The 20,034-nt window shown below is 41.2% G+C and overlaps 1 protein-coding gene across 1 annotated transcript in view; it reads right to left on the bottom strand.

Annotated features, from left to right (window-relative positions):
- The window catches only part of CDH23 (cadherin related 23), a 622,327-nt gene that overhangs the window by 19,899 nt on the left and 582,394 nt on the right, over positions 1-20,034 (bottom strand). Inside the window, exons 51-60 of the mRNA XM_072995232.2 lie at positions 19,393-19,530; positions 16,222-16,341; positions 14,204-14,381; positions 10,141-10,352; positions 8,909-9,103; positions 4,942-5,052; positions 3,803-3,932; positions 2,381-2,644; positions 1,259-1,420; positions 153-409 (exon numbers count right to left, since the gene is read on the bottom strand). Of these exons, the coding sequence (XP_072851333.2) occupies positions 153-409; positions 1,259-1,420; positions 2,381-2,644; positions 3,803-3,932; positions 4,942-5,052; positions 8,909-9,103; positions 10,141-10,352; positions 14,204-14,381; positions 16,222-16,341; positions 19,393-19,530 (1,767 nt within the window). The remainder of the gene's footprint in view (positions 1-152; positions 410-1,258; positions 1,421-2,380; positions 2,645-3,802; positions 3,933-4,941; positions 5,053-8,908; positions 9,104-10,140; positions 10,353-14,203; positions 14,382-16,221; positions 16,342-19,392; positions 19,531-20,034) is intronic.

Below are 20,034 nucleotides of genomic sequence, written 5' to 3'. Positions count from 1 at the left end.
AACTACATAATATTAGCAGGCATTATTCTGTGTGATAGCACCTTTAAGGCATTCCCACCAGAAAAGGACATGTTGCAGCAAGAACGAGAACCAATTAAAGCCTTATGAGAAAAGAAGTGTATCTTCCAGCCCGCCCCATCACTGACTGTTACCTGCACATCATCTGTATTGACAATGGCCCCTGTGATATTTGACAACAGGCTGATGAACTCTTCCTCAAATTGCCGCACTTTATCTGGGATCTCGTTGATTATAATCTTTACCCGCTGATCATCCCGCAGGATGTAGATTCCTACAACAGCAGTGTCATTGTGACCAGCCAGGTCGGAGGCCATCACGTCCACCACAAAATAGCCAGGGTTGTATGCAGTGAAGAGGTCAAAGGTTCGAAGGATCCCATCTAGGTTACCTTGGAGAAGAACCAACAAGTAGGGCAGTATTTAAAGCCAACTTGCACATTCAGAATCATCTGATCCTACACGCATGTTGAAACTAACCTCTTCAGACTGGAAGTGGAAGATTGCATGTTTGATCACCTTCCTGTCTAAAAACTGCACTGCAGGTGAAAAATGTAATATATCAGGTGAAAAGATTCTAGGCTAGCCATCTCTCTGATGGATTAGTTTGGAAGAGCATGGTGTTTTAGGGTCCCTTTTAAAAATAAAGGCGAAGCAAATAGGTATGTAACCCCTAAATTTGCATTCTGAAATGCCTACTTTGGGATTTACTATTTTAAAGTAAGCTGCAGTTAGAGTAGGCTTGTGTGAATCAATGGAACTTACAGTGGAGATGACTCACAAAATCCCCATTGATTCAATGGCCCTACTCTAATGCAATTTACTGTGGTAAGCAACAGGATTTGGGTCAGTGTCTCTTTTATCTTTGTGCTAATCAAGGCCTGTTTCAAGAGGAACAAAACGTAAATAATTTTCATTGCACTGCATCAAAAAGACTTTTTAAAAATGTCATTACAACTAGAGTGTGTTGTATTCTCCCATTTCCCTCAGTCAAAGCAAGCAGTCTTTGCTTTATGACAACCCTTTGTCTCTGCTAGCCTCTTGCCACAAACACAGCTGTTACATAACCTCAGAGACCAAAGGAAACTTCTGATGGATGTTGAATTAAATGCTCATGGATCTGTCAGTATAGCACATCTTGCTTCTGGACAAGCAAATCAGCACATCCCTTTATACATGTACCACAAGAACTGGACTGCATGACTAATGCAGACTCTCACACATACTAATATCATTCTTACCAATGCTGAAAATGTTGGCCACCTCTTCAGAATCGTTTGAATGTTGCTTGATGTAGCGTATCCCCAAAATGCTGTATAAGACTAGGCTATTATTCCCCACATCAGCATCCAGTGCAACAAGCTTGATCAGCTCGGAACCCACCTTTGCATCAGTTGCAACCCCTTCCAGCAGGTGGCAGTGGGGAACGAGGAAATGGAAGTGAGGAAGGAAAAAGACAAAGAGGCAGACCGATAAAGGCAGAACTCATTGTTGGCAAAGAGTATCTAGAGATTTCACTGTACATCACAGTAAAGATGAGCCACCCAGTGCTCCAGCTTTCATGCAACATGCATGGCTTTATCGTACCAATGCCTAGCACATCACAGAAGAGCAAATGACCCTTGCTTCTGACCAGTCTAAAAAGTCACATACTGTATTGGAAAACTACTCTTTTGTTATCTGGCTCTGCTCTTCTACTCCTCTCTTTTCTCTGTTTGACTAATCATGCTAAACATGACATTGCATAAAGTGTAAATCAAAACTTTAATATTCCTTGTGACTCTAAGCTGAGTATTATAAAGAAAATAGGCATAAAAGCAACAGGACCGAACTATTTAACTCTGGACAATCACACTGAATATCTTTTCCAGGATTTTCCTGCTGGATTGTTACAGACAGTAAAGTGAAAGAGGTAACATCTGAGTGTTTTTCAATGGCCCAGCTATTACAGGTAACTTGTCATTAGAAGAAGCATGTGATTGTTACAGCAGGAGATTTTCTCACTTCACCTACTTCGCAAAGTAAAATTTCTTTTTGCTTTGTAATTAGCCTTTGGGAGTTAAACACGGGCTTTCCTTGGTAGTCCAATTTCTCAGACATGAAAGTCTGCCTAAATTTTGACCTTTGAACTCTAATGTGATTTCAGTTCTAATGATGAGGTATCTGTACCATGAAGATTTCCCTTTAATTCTTAACTCACAATTGAATACCTTTACCAAACAGATGATCTTTTTTTAGTCCTCAAATTGTATCCACAGAACACCTACCACATACTTTTTCTCATGTGACATTAAGTATTCCACGACTTTCCAGAAAACCCTTTTCATCCTAGATCAGCAACATCCAAGCAGAAGAATCCTTACCTGCAGTGTATTCTGACTTGGTGAACCGGGGAGGCTGGTCATTAATGTCTTCTAGAAAGATCCGTACTTCTTGGAGGGTCGGGTCAGTGCTGAGGTCCATGGCTTGGATCCTGGCTGCTCGGCGACCCTGGGGAGGCGTCCAGTTCCTGTTGCTTGAGGCTTTGACAATGACAGAGTAGAAAGTCTCTTTTTCTCGGTCCAAGTCCCGCAAAACCTGCAATTTTCCTTCCCGGCTCAGTTGGAAATTGTTTTCTTTATTGCCAGCTAGAAGAAGAGAATACAAACCAGTTTTACTCTGAATCTTTTTCTTTCTCAAATTGGAATTTTTTTGTGATATTATTTAAAAATAGAAATGGGCACAGAAATTGTTGTTAGATTTCCTCTGATTTATTTTCTTCCAGTGCCTTACAGTTCAATGCCAAAGGATGCTGTTACCAGGTGGAACGAATGAGGCAGGAAGGAAAGATCAGGTTAAGGAGAGTAGGTTTTATTCCAGAAAAGTACAAGCAAGAAGTAACTAATGTGCACCCATCTGGGTCTCTTTTAAATGGTATTTCTAAGGATGTACAGTACCTAGATATATATAACTTGTGTACTGAGCTAGCTCTGAACTTGCATTCATCCCAAAGAATCAGGATTAGAAGCAGCCAGTTATTCCTGTTTCCAGCAAGAGCAGGCTGTAAGGAATGCTGGATGATTGCCCCTTGCAGTCAGGCCATGGGTGGCTCATGGACCAAAGCAGGTGGAGCTTCTCTCTTCAGACATTGTGTGGTGTACTTTGTCTGTTCCAACAATAAGATGCCTGTGATGGTGGTGAGTTCTGAGGCTCAGACATTCAGCAGGACTATCCTCAAAGTTACAAATCCCAAGAAAAGTTTTAAAAATTCAGGTAGCAGTGTTGATTCTTATCCATCTCTCTGTGTATATACATGTATGCATGGGCACATGAACATACGTATACACCAAAGGATGGGATTACAAAGCATAACATCCAAATCATTAGGATCAGTAGACATTGGTAGTATATCGAACTGCCAAAGGGTCATGTTGTGGTTAGCATGTTGGATTTTTGCTGAAGGGCCCTGAGATTATATGAGTAAGGAAAAGAAAGTGAGATTACACCTCTCCAAGTACCATCAGATGACCAGCTCAAGATTTTCTAGGATTAGGCATTTTTTCCCCAGCCTAGGAAGAGATGCTTTAATTTTAATTGTGCCTGATCTAGAAGGAAAGGCCAAATGGATTACAATCATTGGAACCCTTTGATGATGCTTCTAATAAACAGATAAATAAAATGACGAATTGAAAGATGTATTCACGAAGGCTCAATTCACGAATTGAAAGATGTATCTGATGATGATACAAACACAGAACAACTTTTGCAAAATGAGTGGAAAGATGAGAGCAAGAGGTGAAATCTACCTGCAAGGAAGTAATAGACAATAGCATTGGAACCCTCATCAGCGTCAACTGCTCCAGTGACATTCCCCACAATAGTATTTGGGCGGGAGTGTTCTGGCATGGAAAGCACCTGATAAGGAGGACTCCCTTTCTGCAGAAGAAGACAGGAGGAAGAGAAGAAACAGGTGATAACAAGGCCATAAATATACATAAGCACGATGTCACAAAGCAAAACAATAAATTGCATTCAAGGCTGTCCTCTACCATTGTTATTGGTAAACTATATACTTGCATATAAACTAAAAACAACAACCCTAATCTGGTCAAAAACAAAACATTTAAAATGACAAATAAAATTAAAATTGCTACGGAGAAGCATGCAAGATTGCTGAATGAAGCAACTTAGGTCCTCTTGTTGCTGGTAGTTTTCTTTCTGAGAGCAATTGTTTAATTTGGTTGTTGTGGGTTTTTCGGGCTCTTTGGCCGTGTTCTGAAGGTTGTTCTTCCTAACATTTCGCCAGTCTCTGTAGCCAGCATCTTCAGAGGACAGCACTTTGTGCTATGGTGTAGTTTGTTGATTTTTTTTTTAATTTCCAAGATTTTAGAGGTTTTCCTCACTCAGTCTTATAAAAAGATACATATGATATAAACCACTGTTCTCCTGACAAACTACTTAATAGTAGTTACACGTGCTTCGAAGGATTCTTTTTAAGGATCCAGGTTTTGTCTGTGGAATCCCTACTTGAAAGATGTTAGGATTCAAGACTTCTGGATAACAAAATCTGGACAGCAGGACAGCCACAGTGCTTAGTTTGATGGGTCAAGGGATATTGAACATTAAGAAGGCTTCATATATCAACGCTGAAAACTTTCCTGGTGAAAACTATGCTATGTTTCTCCAGGTTCTCAGATTGTTGTCAATAAAAGGCTACCAATGTAGCAATGATGTGATATGGAACTTTTTTCCGACAATAAAACTGCTTATTGAATCATTGAGGATTCCAAATAAATGTTAGGGTTCTACCAGGTGTCTCCCAAAAATACAACAGAATAACAAGAGTTCCTTTCTTTATCATTCCCAAAGAAACTCTTTGTATCTTGGGACCTCCTATTCCACAGTTCCAATGAAGTCCAGAAGGGGAAGGGATAGACCTGCTTACAGGCGGCCTCATGAAGACAGGCTCGTTGTCATCAATATCATCCAGCGCCACTTGGAGGGGCTGCATGGTCTCATATGGTGGTTGCCCTTGATCACATGCCACAATGATCAACTACAGGAGAAACACAGAGAAACTTGGTCATACACTTGGTTTGCTGTCAATGGCAAAAGCAGAGGCCAGCATTCTCACACACGCACTGCTTCCTCCATAAGAATTACAAAAGGGAGGCAGCAATACAGAGTTACACTGAGTCACAAAGAGGAAATAGTATACAGTACAGGCATTTTCTGGATCTGTAACAGCAAGTTATTCTCACAACAATGAGATACAGTATGTCTGTTTTTAACCCTCCTACACACAGGGATTTTAAAAAATGCACTGTTGGAATAATGGGATATGTTCTAACATCAGTGTGTTTCCATGTATGAGTCTTTGCAAAAGAAGAGAGTAAGAAGAAACCAAAGTCAAGTTTGCTCCATCTGGAAGACTCCTTGGTGATCTTGTTCAGTCCTGCCACTTTCAGTGAGTACCTTTTTTTTTGGCAGATCACAGAATCATGGAATAAGGGAGCTGGAAGGAGCCTCTCAGGCCATCGAGTCCAACCCCCTGCATTCTGCTTTCTAACCCACACCTAGTTAGGCTGCTAATCAGCATATCATAGGGCACTTTGTCAGAAGCTTTGCTGAAGTCAAGATATATTATTTCTACAGCATTCTCACCATCTACCAGGGAAGATACCTCATTAAAAGTGATATAAGATTAGTCTTGTAGGATTTGTTCTGGACAAATTTTTATGTTGGCTTCTAGTTTTTACTGCATTGTTTTCAAGGTGCTTGCAGAGTGACCACTTTATAACTAGAAGCCAACATGGATTTGTCAAGAACAAATTCTGCCAGACTGATCTTATCTCATTTTGTGATCAAGTAACCTCCCTGGTAGATGGTGGGAATGCTACACACGTATTATATCTTCACTTCAATAAGGCCTTCGACAAAGTGCCCCATGATATTCTGACTAGCAAGCTAATTAGGTGTGAGCTGGATAGAACAACTGTCTGGTGGACACACAGTTGGTTACAGAATCATACTCAAAGAGCTGTTATCAATGGCTCCTCCTCAAACTTGGAGGAGGTGACAAGTGGGGTACCACAAGGCTCAATCATGGGCCCAGTGTATTTCAATATTTTTTAATGACTTGGATGAGGGAGTGCAGGGAATCCTTGTTAAATTTGTGGATGTCACCAAATTGGGTGGAATAGCTAATAACTGGGAAAACAGGAACAAAATTCGAAAAGATCTTGACAGGCTTGGGCATTGGACTGAAAACAACAGAATGAAATTCAACAGGGATAAGTGCAATGTTCTACACCTGGGGAAAAAAACACAAATGCACAGTTACAAGATGGGAGATACTTGGCTCATTAATACTATGAGTGAGAAGGATCTTGGAATTGTTGTAGATCACAAGCTGAATGTCAGCGAACAGTGTGATGTGGCTCAAACAAAACAAACAAACAAAGGTAAATGCATTTTTTAGGTTGCATTAATAGAAGTATAGTTTCCAAACCCTGCGAGGTGCTAGTTCCTCTCTATTCAACACAGGTTAGGCTTCACCTTGAGAACTGTGTCCACTTCTGGACATCACACTTCAAGAAGGATGCTGACAAACTGGAACAAGTTCAGAGGAGGGCGACGAGGATGATCAGGGGACTGGAAACCAAGCCCTATGAGGAAGTACTGAAAGAACTGGGCACGTTTAGTCTTGAGAAAAGAAGACTGAGGGGAGACATGATAGCATTTTTCAAATACTTAAAAAGTAGTCATTCAGAGGAAGGGCAGGATCTGTTCTTGATTATCTCAGGGTGTAGGACACGTAACAATGGCTCTAAGCTATTGAAAACCAGGTTTAGGTTGAATATCAAGAAAAGCTTCCTAACTGCTAGAGCAGTAAGGCAATAGAACCAATTACCCCAGAAGGTGGTGAGGACTCCAACGCTGGAGGTATTTAAGAGAAAATTGGGTGGCCATCTGTTAGATCTGCTTTGATCTGGATTCCTTCACTGAGCAGGGGGTTGGACTTGATGGCCTTATAGGCCCCTTCCAACTCAACTATTCTATGATTCTATAACCTGCTCCAGAACTTTCCCTGGGACTGATGTAAGGGCTGACTGGGCTGCAGTTCCCAGGTTCCTCATTTTTGAAGGTAGGGACAACATTAGCCCTCCTCTGATCATCCAGCACTTCACCCATCCTCCATTATTTCAATAAAATAATAGACAGTGGATCTGAGAGTTCTCCAGCCAGTTCCTTCAATACTCTTTGATGCAGTTCATCCAGCCCTTGAGATCTGAAATCATTCAAAATAACAAGGCATTTCTTGACTATTTGTTTATCAAGCTGCAATTCTGTCCCTTCCACCTGCACATCACATTTATAGGACCAAACTTTCCCACAAGATTTTAAGAAAGGTAGCCAAACATGTGTTCTACCAAAGCAAATGTATCCAACCAGATGCATATTGAGGTATTTTAGGTGTTTAGTAGCCTATTCCTTTTTTCCCAGTCCCATGCAGAAACACCCACCCCATAGCTTCTTACTTGTAACAGTGTTCATCAAGTGGATATTTTGTGGAGTTATCCATGTGGAGCACACACAGAGAACACATAAAGTCTCCTAGAAAGCTTTGAATGATTAGAGGGACTGTCCTCCTCATTCGGCCATGGTAAAGGGTAGGGGCCAGGATCTTCCTGCCCAGTTTCTTTCACTGACTTTCCCATAGAGCATTACTAAGAGAGACCCCCTCTGGACCTCTGAATGGCCATGGGAAAGGCAATTCTGAAAGTGAAGTAGACTTGCCATGTTTAGAATGACTGTGATGGGAATGAGGAAGCATAAGAGGTACTTAAGGAAAACAGTGACTGCAGCATGAACAGTGCGGTCGTCTTGATGTCAGATAATTCCTCCTTGTTGAAAACTCAGTCAGAATCATGGAAATCAATGGGAGCTGAGAGAAACAATGATTATACTCTAAGAAGGACTAACAGTGGATTTAGTCCAATTAAAGGAGGATTAACTAAGGGGAGCATAATGAAGAAAAACGATGATCATAGAAATAACAGAGATCAAAGAAGAAAATCAGAACTTGAAGACAGAAGTTTTTTTCTGTTTCTGTTCTCTTTACATTCAGAAAAGAACGAAGCAGGAGGGCTGGTTTTATCCTCTTGTGCCACGTTTTCAGCACTTTTGCATGTGGCCAATGGGCAGGGGGCAGCACTCCTGTGCTTCCAGACCTTTCTAAAATGCTCCATTTATTCCGTTCTCACAAATTTTCATTTCTATGTCTGCTCAGAACCCGTGAAGAAGACCTAAACATTCATCAGAACTCTGGAACTTTATAAAATTTATAGAATGTCAAGACAGATTTATTGCATACCTAATTCTGTTCTGATGATTCACATTTGTTATTCTAGTTCAGTTATTTCCAACCTTAGGTCCCTAGTACACCCAGGGGATACAAATACAAAGCTCAGCACCACAGGTGCCAAGATGGTCGATTCCTGACACCCAGAACCAGCCCAGTCCAATCACAGTGCATGTGTCCAATCGTGGCATTGGACATAGTTCCACTGGCACTACCCCACCTCTTCCCTTAGCTGACTGGTCACCAGTTGAGCAGGGAGACTCGTGTGATGTTGCCACCATTGGGCACACGTGCTGTGAGGAGCATGGAGAGTAGGCTGGTTCTGGTGGGACGGGAATGAATCACCATTGCATCTGTGGTGCTGAGCTTCGTATTCCCCAGGATATGAATACAAAGGTCCCCTTGGACTACAACTCCCATATATCATGCCTAGCACAGCTAGTCATCATAATATCATTTGGCTGAGCAAAGATGGGCAAAGCTACCAGCAGATGGCTAATACAGACAATTAGTCATGTGGGCTACTTTTACGGGCTTCAGGACTTACACTGTATACAGCTTGCTTCTCTCGGTCCAGCCTCATTGCTGTCTGAATAAGCCCACTGTTGGAGTCAATAGTGAAGTATTCCCAGTCTTTATTCCCTGCACCAGTTTTGAGTAAAGTGTATTGCACAGCTCCATTGAGGCCCTCATCCTTGTCTGTGGCATAGACCTCGTACACATTGGATCGCAGGGGGATTTCCTGTTTGTGGACACACACAGCAGCAGAAAAAAATGATTAAGGATTCAATTTAGTAGGTATCTATGGGATGTGGAGATAGATCATGTTCTAATATTCCATTATTCCATTACTTTCAATTAGGGGTTTTTATTCATGCTTGGAAGCTGGCCTAGCTGCTGTGGAACTCACAGATAAATTTTGGTCTTTTGAAGATTCTGTGAAGTTCTCACAATGGACTTTCCTGAACTACAAACTAAAAAAAAAATTACACTGCCACATAAGCATATGATTCCTACAAGGGAAGTCAATAGCCTGAACTTATTAAATAAGAATGTATTGGCTTTATCTACAACTAACCAGCCTAGCAGAACTTTAGACGTTAGTTCCAACTGAACAGTACAAGTTGCTTTTTTCATTCTAACCTAGACATTTCCCTTATTTGTTTGCACTGCTGCCACCTGACGGACTGATCTGTCATTTTGGTTTGGGTCCTTATGTTTTATATACAGGAGAATCAGAATTTAGTGTAGAGATGGGTGCCTTCAGTGGGCCCAGGGGCTATAGTTGCCCTTCCCAGAACCCTGGAGGACTGCATCCTTTTGACCTCCTACACTTTTAAAAAAACAACAAATTTTGGATTCCCCTTCACAATGGGAAATTATGCCATTTTTTATTTGAAGCATTTCCCACCAACCCTTTGGGGGGGTCATAAAAGCCACTTTAAAGCCTTACATGTTGTATTTTGCCCCTATACTGTAACAACAGCCATTTTGGATTCAAGCCAGACACTGATTTGACTCAAGTGGGCTGCTGAAATACGAGCTTTGGTACCTTGTTTTGCAGCTCGGTTAGTCAAGCAACAGTAATATAGCTATTCATACAGTTCTGCTTATGAAAGACAATAAGACACACAAATGGAAATCAAAGCAAATTTACAGACAATTTTTTTGGTAGAAATCAGCTATACTAAAGTTAAATTATCATCTGTCTAACCACTAGAAATCTGGCCCTTGAGCACAGCACCATATCAGAAGCATGAAAAATTTGTGGTGATTTACCTCTTTAATGTGCAGAATAGTACCGTTGGGGGGCCGGACAAATAACGGTCGGTTATCATTGATGTCAATAACATCCACTTGGAGCATGGTAGTCCCCCAAAGAGGCGGTCTTCCTTTGTCTGTGGCTACCACCGTCAGGTTGAACCTCTCATAAGATTGAAGACGTCTGCGTGTTGTTATAAGCCCCGAGTCTTTGTGAATTTTGTAGGCTTCTAAGAAAAGAAAAGACACATCTCATTTGCAATACGGTATGAATGATTTCACTACAAAAGTAATTTATTGCATAATAAAAATGAGTAACAGGCTGGAAGACTGGAGTGAAATGATTGAAAAGGAGAATTTATATGTCATCAAAGTGTACTATGAATTTACTCACATACTGCTACAACTCCAGTTATCCATCATCCCAATACAGTGAATATGGTCAACAAGTAGCAATTGACCATTACATCATACAGTGTATCACAGAAGTGAATACACCCCCTCACTTTTCATAAATATTTTACTATATCTTTTCATGTGACAACACTGAAATGACACTTGGCTACAATGTAAAGCAGTGAGTATACAGCTTGTAGAACAGTGTAAATGTGCTGTCCCCTCAAAATAAGGCAACACACAGCCATTAATGTCTAAACCGCTGGCAACAAAAGTGAGTACACCCCTAAGTGACAATGTCCAAATTGGGCACAAAGTGTCAATATTTTGTGCGGTCACCACTATTTTCCAGCACTGCCTTAACCCTCTTGGGCATAGAGTTCACCAGATCTTCACAGGTTGCCACTGGAGTCCTCTTCCACTCCTCCAGGACGACTTCACAGAGCTGGTGGATGTTAGAGACCTTGTGCACCTCCACCTTTCATTTTAGGATGCCCCACAGATGCTCAATAGGGTTTAGGTCTGGAGACATGCTTGGCTAGTCCATCACCTTTACCCTCAGCTTCTTTAGCAAGGCAGGGATCGTTTTGAGGTGTGTTGGGGTTGTTATCATGTTGGAATACTGCTCTGCGGCCCAGTATCTGAAGGGAGGGGATCATGCTCTGCTTCAGTATGTCACAGTATATGTTGGCAGTCATGGTTCCCTCAATGAACTGTAGCTCCCCAGTGCCGGCAGCACTCATGCAGCCACAGACCATGACACTCCCACCACCATGCTTGACTGTAGGCACAACACACTTGTCTTTGTACTCCTCACCTGGCTGCCACCACACACGCCTGACACCATCTGAACCAAATATGACTATCTTGGTCTCATCGGACCACAGGACATGGTTTCAGAAATCCATGTCCTTAGTCTGCTTGTCTGCAGCAAACCGTATGCGGGCTTTCTTGTGCATCATCTAGGCTTCCTTCTGAGACAACAGCCCTGGAGATCAATTTGATGCAGTGTGCGGTGTATGGTCTGAGCACTGACAGGTTGACCCCCCCATCCCTTCAACCTCTGCAGCAATGCTGGCAGCACTCATACGTCTATTTCCCAAAGCCAACCTCTGGCTATGATGCTGAGCATGGGCACTTGACTTCTTTGATCGATAATGGCGAGGCCTGTTCTGAGTGGAACCTGTCCTGTTAAACTGCTGGATGGTCTTGGCCACCGTGCTGCAGCTCAGTTTCAGGGTTTTGGCAATCTTCTTATAGCCTAGGCCATCTTTATGTAGAGCAACTATTCATTTTTTTCAGATCCTCAGATAGTTCATTACCATGAGGTGCCATGTGGAAATTCCAGTGACTAGTCTGAAAGAGTGAGAGCGATAACACCTGCTCCCCCTTTCACACCCGAGACTTGTGACACTAACAGGTCTCATGACACCAGGGAGGGAAAACGGCTACTTAGGCCCAATTTGGACATGGTCACTTAGAGGTGTACTCACCTTTGTTGCCAGCAGTTTAGACATTAATGGCTGTGTGCTGCATTGTTTTGAGGGGACAGCACATTTACACTGTTCTACAAGTTGTATGCTCACTGCTGTACATTGCAGCCAAGTGTCCTTTCTTCAGTGTTGTCACATGAAAAGATATACTAGAATATTTATGAAAAGTGAGGGGGTGTACTCACTTCTGTGATATACTGTATATCTTGTTTGTAGAGAAAATGACGTCGTTCCGACACTGCCTTTTATATTTGAAGGGATGACATTTTATTTATGTTACTCTATTTGATTGTTTCCTCTCTGGTTGTTACCAACAAGCTTAGAGAGAAGTGAGTAGCATCTCTTCTCTCCCAGGTTTTTTTTTTTTTTGGTCCATTTGTAAAGTGGTATCTCTGAAGAGGAGAAACTCTTGCCCTCATGTGGACTCTACTTGTGAGCAACAATAAGATTTTTCCAGAGTTTTTGTTCGCATACAAAGCCTACAGTGTAAGCAAGGAGTTTTCTTCTTCAGACATGTTGTCTTTCAATCCCAGGTAGTGGCTCAAGGTTGACTCAGCCTTCTATACTTCCGAGGTCAGTAAAATGAGTACCCAGCTTGCTGGGGAGGCAATGGGTAGCCTGCATAATTAACTTGTAAACCGCCCAGAGAGTGCTTGAAGTGCTGTGGGGCGGTATATAAGCGGCATGCCTTACTTTGCTTAAATACGAAGAAAGACAGCTAATTTGAAAATAACTGATATATTGCAGCCATAAATGATGAATGCTGAAAATTCTGCAAAATGTCCACTAGGAGTTCTATAATCTTGATTGTGTTCCTGTTTATATCCTGCCATGAGACTGGCAACAATGCCTCTGGACATGTGCTTGTACACTTTCCCTTTACATGCATTTGCTAAAGGTCCACAAGACGGGAGAAAATTGGAAATAGAGCATCAAGACTTTAGCAATCTGTTGAAAAGTGGTAACAGTACCTCAGAGTTCAGCAGTTTTGTAAAATTAAATGCTGTAAAACATCTTGCCCATTATAACGGCTTTGGGAAATGGAAAATAAGCACTACAATAAGCATGCAAAATATACAAAATCCTGGAAGCATAGTTACACCAGCATAAACTGGATCTAGGCACTGGAAATAATTAACTGCAATGAACTGAAAGCTTCCTACCCGCCACCTTCATGTTCCAATGTTCTCTTTTGCCCTAGGCTTTCAGAGCCTTGGGATGGGAGAAAGGGTGAAGGAAAGACTTTAATAATAATAATAAAAATCACTGCCAAAGCTTTCTGTTTCTTTAATTTAATTATTTCCAGTGGCTAGATCTAGGTTACACAATTGTAACTATGCCAACAGGATTTTGCCCATGATAGTGTATTTGTCTATATAGGTGCAATGTTAAACTGGCTACTTCTTTGTAAAGTGGAAACTACAGTAGTTTGTGCTAGTTTTGGCACTTCTGACGATTTTTAGGATCTAATCCCATCTCTCTTTAGAACTCTCTACATGTCTGCTCTGCTAGCTCTCACCCACCCACAGAGGATATTCCAGTCCTTAGAGTAATGTTTTGTTGCAGAATTCACACAGAACTAGACTTACAGTGAAGATATTTGATGACTTTGACACCTGAAGAAATGTCAGTGGTGTCCCTAAGTTTCAGTCATTTGCTATGTTCAGCTTGGTTTCTTTCAACAGATCACTCCTAAAAAGAAGCTGGGTCGAAACTGTCCTAACAAATTTAACATTGGGTACTCTTCTGCCACCACCAAAGTATTGTATTGGGACAAAAATGTCCATGATGATAAACTGCTGGACACTTCAGTAATTTAGATCTCTGGCTGTGGAGCCAGAGGTGGGAATTTGATTCCCCACAATGCCTCCTTGACAGGGGGATTCGATAATCCATAGGGTCCCTTCCAGCTTGGCAGTTGTAAGATTATTTTTGGTGAACCACAAAACCAAGAAGTGAATGAACATTTTCGAGTTGTCAGAAATTCAGGTAGGTTTGACACAGGAATTCTCAGTGGGCTCAGGAAATTACAAACTGTGAAATTGCAAGCTCTAACTTTCATTCAGCTCTAAGCCTAATGCTAAGCTTGACCCTGCTGCTAAGCATCAATTTAGAAAAGATCGCAAAATTCATTCAACACCAGCTGTGGTTTTTCAGAATCCATGTGGATGAGTGCTAATGGAGTTACTAACCTACACCAGGCCCTTCCATGTTGTATGTCACCACTCCATTGCCTCCCTCGTCAAGGTCAGTAGCAGTCATAGTGATGACAGATGTCCCTGCCGGCTCGTTTTCATACACACTAGTACTGTACTGTTTTTTGGTAAACTGAGGCCGGCAGTCATTGATGTCCAGGACTGTAATTAATACCTGAAATCAAAGCAAGTTAACAATGTCATTGTGAATGGTGAAGACCCTGTGGACGTTGAAGGAAATGACTGTAATGAGCCTCATCAGATGATAACAGTGCAAGACTCTACCCATCTGACATAAATATCTTGACTTGTGATGCAGTGCAAGTCTGCTGCTCTAATAGACACTTAATTCCCTGCCCCCTTTCTTGGCCCCTCCACAGAGCTGAGGATGTGTTAACATTTGCCAATATCCTGAAGTGGCAAATTAAGAGGAAGGCTAATTTTTGGTTCGTTTCCAGTGGTCACATGAGCTAAAAACAGACCATAACAATCCTATTTGCACTAAAAAAGTTGATGCCCCTGACAGGCTAGAAAGGTGCTGGTAGGAATGCTCTGGGGATAATTTTATTTACTCCAGCAATTTGTGTGTGTGTGTGTGTGTGTGTGTGTGTGTGTGTGTGTGTGTGTGTGTGTGAGATCACTGTCAAAAAGAGACAACCAAGCCGTCCCCATAGCAGTCAAAACAATGGGCTAAAGGCTTGTCCGATCACACCCTCAACGTACATAATGGGAGTGGCATGGCTTCTTCTTCCATGGTTCTGTTCCATTTTATACTCATAACGTGGGTGGGATTGCCTCCATGACTTGAATTGGTATGAAGGAGAGGAAGCTGAGGTTTTCCCTTAATGCTCAGTCATTGTATTCCAGCAGTGGTTTTTCTTGTGTTGAGCTAAAGATGTTTATGTGAAAGTAGACAATAGTTTTCAGATGTATTAGATCTCATAATCTCCAGTTAATAATTATGTTCTGGATTATGTAGTCTGTTTAGAAAAAAAGTGCCAGACTAGGGAAGGTAATATTAAAGTATCAGAAAGAGCACTTCTAACAGTATCATTGGCAAATGTGTCACTAGGGGTTAACAGTGAAGGAAACCAGAAATCAACAGAACAAAGATTTCAGGGACACATTAATGACACTCATTCAACAACCTAAATGGCTTGAATTTTAAATAGTAACAGCTATACATACTACTACTACTACTACTACTACTACTACTACTACTACTACTACTACTACTACTACTACTACTACTACTACTACTACTACTACTACTACTACTACTACTAATCCCATGCCTTTTGTTGAACCTTAACAAATTAATTTTCAAATTCAGTGCTCCAAGCTCTGTTCTGATACTGCTATGGTTTTCCTAAGAGGACTTGCATGCAGTTTCTACATTCCCCTGCTACTGGACTGGCATAGGGTATAGCAAGTGCAAGGCGCTGCCCTAAATGGAAAAGCAGATCTTTATTTCTGGCAATGCTGCCTTTCTACCTCTTCTCAAAACATTTGTTCTTTTTCTTGCAGTCTCAGACTAATTTTTTTCATTCCTTTTTTTAACACGATTGTTGTGTTTTCATTACATGCACTGTTATCTTTCTCACTCACTTTTGCATGTTCTTGCTTCATACCAAGGCTAAACCAGTCTGCCCTGTGCATCTATAACATTAGTAATGCTCTTGCCTCTATTCTTTCATCTCATTTGCTCTTTGGAAAGGAAATAATGGTACAGCTTTCAAGTAGTGAACCAGATGCAATGATATTTTTCTTCTTATATGGATGGCAGGTGGTATCCAGGGTGGTGTGGTGGACAAGAGTGATGGACTAGGATTAAGGAGACCTGGATTTAAATCTCTATTTGGCCATGGAAACTCATTAGCGAGGTGGCACTGGTAAAATCTCACCTTGAAAACCCTACTAGGGTTGTTACAATGTGGATGTGACTTGATGGCACAGGAAAACAGATGGTAGACTCCATTTTGGTGCTTAAAAACATGTAATATTTGTGAGTTTACCTGCACAGAGTTCTCTCGACGGTTACTAGAAACATCCCCTGGATTGTCTCTGGCTACAGCAGTCAATGTATAATGATCTTTCTTTTCCCGATCCAGAGCTGAAAGAATATAGATATCCCCCTAGAAAACAAAAAAGATCTTCGAAAAGTTATTGGATTTATTCATGGGCATTTGTTTCATTGTGAAAACAGTTAAAGCAAAAGAACTTGGAGTCAGAAACATTATTTCTGTTTCCAACAATGCCAAGGCATTGCTTTTCCTGCTTGGACATCTGGACTGGTGCAGCCAAACAATCAGCTGTCCTCCTGCGTGCAAGGACTTCTGATGTCAGTGAAAGCATATCTGTACTAATTCCCTTATGCTGCAGGTCTGGCGCTGGTGTTTCAGGGCCTTTGTCCAACATGCCAATAGGATATCTACAAAGTGATTTGAACGTAATAGTGTTTCTTAGCAAAGCAATATTAACTCTTGACATTTTCATGAGTCCATGTGGAAAAAACCCTAATGGTCAGGACACCAGATGCCTGCTCAGAAAAATCTGATTTTTATATAATATTTTCAAATGTACTTCTGTACAAAAAATAATCCTATGGAGTAGTAACATTAAAATAGGTTAAAATAGGTACAAAGCATTTCCATGGCGTTTTCAAGAGTTCTGTTGATTACCTATATATTATACACAATTTTGTTGGTTAGTTATGTGCAACCGTGTAATTTTCAGTGACCAACATTCACCAGTTAAGAAACTGCTGTTTGCATCTCTCATAAAGTGCAGGCTCACTCAACTGGCGCACAACAAGGGATACATGCACCAATGTTTTAAACCAATGGCCATTTGCTGCTATAATTTACACCACTGCACTTGCGTCAGCATAGTCAACCAACAGAATTTTGGTAATTATATCAGTACTTTTGATAGCAAACCTGTAAGGAAAGTCAGCATAACTATCTTCATATTGAAGACAGATAAATATGATTGACAGAATAGTGGTTTATCTAATGCCACCTATTGTGTTCAGATGAACTAAGGGACTTGCTAGCTCATAACCCTTCAAACCAGTCTTTCAGCCCTCAATGCCCTCTCATTACTTTTTTCTAAAAACCCTCTAAAAACAATGGCACAATCTGCTGATGAAAACAAACAAACCTTCTTATCTGCAGCAATTTTAAACTTACTGTACTCTACCTTCTTTAACCTCAGTTAGTGCCTAATGATTGTTCACAATCTTTCTTTTCATGTAAAATTGTATGTGTCTGTGTGTTGGGGGGGGGTTCCTTAATACACTGAATTGCCTGAGGAAGTTTTCACTTAGACTAAGTGTTTCCTGGTTTCAGACCACCAGTTAATCTGGAAGGAAGCCAGGAAGTACTCCGTCCGAATGAAGGTTTCCTGAACACAGGAAGTCAGTTAAGGTACAAAAGGCACAAAAAGACTCAGAATTATAAAAGGAAATGTTGAAAAGAGCAGCAAACTACAAAATGCATTTAGACAAGGTTCCTTCAAATAAGATATGAAAGTGGCTCAGAGACATGCCATCAAGGTATATGGTAGAAGATTTTGGCAGCACTTCCTTCTATAGCCTTTTAAAAATGGTTTTCAGTCAGAGCTTGTGTGCATGTGTTTGGGCAGGCTGGCGTTGGGGTTCAGGCCTACAACTTAAATTTGGCTCTCGGCCTCGGCGAGATCGCTCACCCCTGGTTTTAACTGATCATAGGAATGCATTGGTGGAAAATCACATAATAGTTCAATTTATTTAGGGCCTTGTGGCTCTATTCCAAGAGCAGCTGAGGGAAAATGGCTTTCACTGTGCAGCTTAACATCTGACAATACAGTGTATTTTCATGAAAGTACTCTTCTCACCCCTCCTCAATTCCCTCATTCATGAGCAGCAGTTTTCAAACAAATTCAAGAGTTGTGGTGCTATCCTTTAGGTGTTGTTGGTTGCCTAACAGTCCAGAAGCTAGCAACAAAGAGAGTAGAGATAGCAACAAAGAGAGTAGAGATAGATAATTTCAGCGGGTCCAGTAGCCAATTGTGAGAGCTCAGATCTCAGTGAGAGCTGCACCTTCTCTTATTGCTGTATACCGCTGAAATTTGGTGATGCATGACACCCTGTCACTTTTTGCCAAAAGATATATTAAAAGCATATGTCACTCAGACAAAGTAACTGGGGACAAGACCCCTTGTTTTACGGCAGTCTTGTGATTCCTAGTGATAGCTCATTTAAGTGATGAAACAATTTGTTTTGCCACGGCATACATTTGGTAGAAGCTGAGGGACTGCAAATACTGTATGGCACAGCAGCTATATATTGCCCATAAGCTGCATTTTGATTGATTGATTATTGATTGATTGATGGATGGATGGATGGACTGACTGATACCCTGCCTTTCTACTTAAAAAGGATGCAGGGCAGCTTACATAATCAAACAACAATGCTTAAAGCTAAAAACAATAAGTATACAAATACTAGAAGGGTCAAATACCACATTACAACACAGTAAACAAGAACAAAAACACATTCAAAAGTAATGAGGCACAACAGTCTCTTAAATGTTTAACACCCAGTTAGATAGACAGTCACTGAGGGAAAGCTTGCCTGAAGGGAAAGGTCTTCACCTGCTTGTCGAAGGACAGCAAAAATGGGCCTGCCTGTCTTCTTGTGAGAGGGAGTTCCATAGTCTGGGAGTAGCAGCAGAGAAGGCTTTCTCCCATGTCCCCATCAAATGCACCTGTGACAGTGGTGGGGTCTTAACACCCAGGTAAGCTCAATGTGTTCCTTGAGAGCTTTACAGGTTAGAACCAGCGCTTTGAATTGTGCCTGAAAACAGATCAGTAGCCAGTGGAACTGCTGTAATGGGGATTTTGTGATCCCTGTGACCAACCCGAGTTAGCAATATGGCTGCCATGTTCTGGACTTAATGAAGTTTCTGAACACTTTCCAGATGAAGCCCCATGTAGAGGACATTGCAATAATCCTGCCAGGAGGTAACTAAGGCATGTGTTACTTTGGCCATATCAGACCTCTCTAGGAACAGGCACAGCTAGCACACTGGTTTTAGTTGTGCAAATGGACTCCTGGCCACCACTGCTACTGCTGAAACCTTTTGCCCATTAATGAAGTAGAACCTTGGCCAGCCCAAGGCTGGCTTGTTGGTTTGGCTTATTACCGTGTTGGGATTGATCCCAAACTTGCCCTCTCCATCACCCAGGCTGTATTGAATTTGGGAGAAACGTCCAGCATCAGCATCTGTGGCTTGGACTCGCAGAATTACAGTGCCTAATGGGACATCTTCAAAGACAGATTTCTGTGAATAAGAAGAGCAAAAATAAATGAAGCCAGAAACTTGTGGTCATATTCTAAAGAAGTATTAAACCTACCCCAATGAGTACTATCATTTGTGATGCATATTTATCATATAATCAATTTGTTTTCACTGATGAATGAATGAATAATATTATGATAAAATATCATGTGGAAAAATTAGAGCTGTTATTTGCATAACACATGAAATACTGAAATTTACTATCACAAAGGTTTTGCATTTAGGCAGGAAAAAAAATGAAAGTTCTAACTAAAGAATGTGGGTCATTTGGCTTGAAAGTTAGAAGCAGTAGATCTGAAAGAATTCTACATGTTCCATGGATGACAGACTATATATGAACCAGCACTGCAATGCTGCTACTTAAAAAAACCCTCAGGCCGATAGCCATCTGTCAAGAGATTCTAAAACTACATCCTGCTTTATGGCCTGCATTCAACAAGAGATTAGATTACGTAACTCTTTAGATACCTTATGATTCTAAGATAT

The sequence above is a fragment of the Pogona vitticeps genome, chromosome 3, assembly GCF_051106095.1.
Source record: "Pogona vitticeps strain Pit_001003342236 chromosome 3, PviZW2.1, whole genome shotgun sequence".
Taxonomy (NCBI): domain Eukaryota; kingdom Metazoa; phylum Chordata; class Lepidosauria; order Squamata; family Agamidae; genus Pogona; species Pogona vitticeps.
The sequence above is the reverse complement of the archived record's forward strand: the minus strand, read 5'-3'. Positions and strand labels throughout refer to the sequence as shown.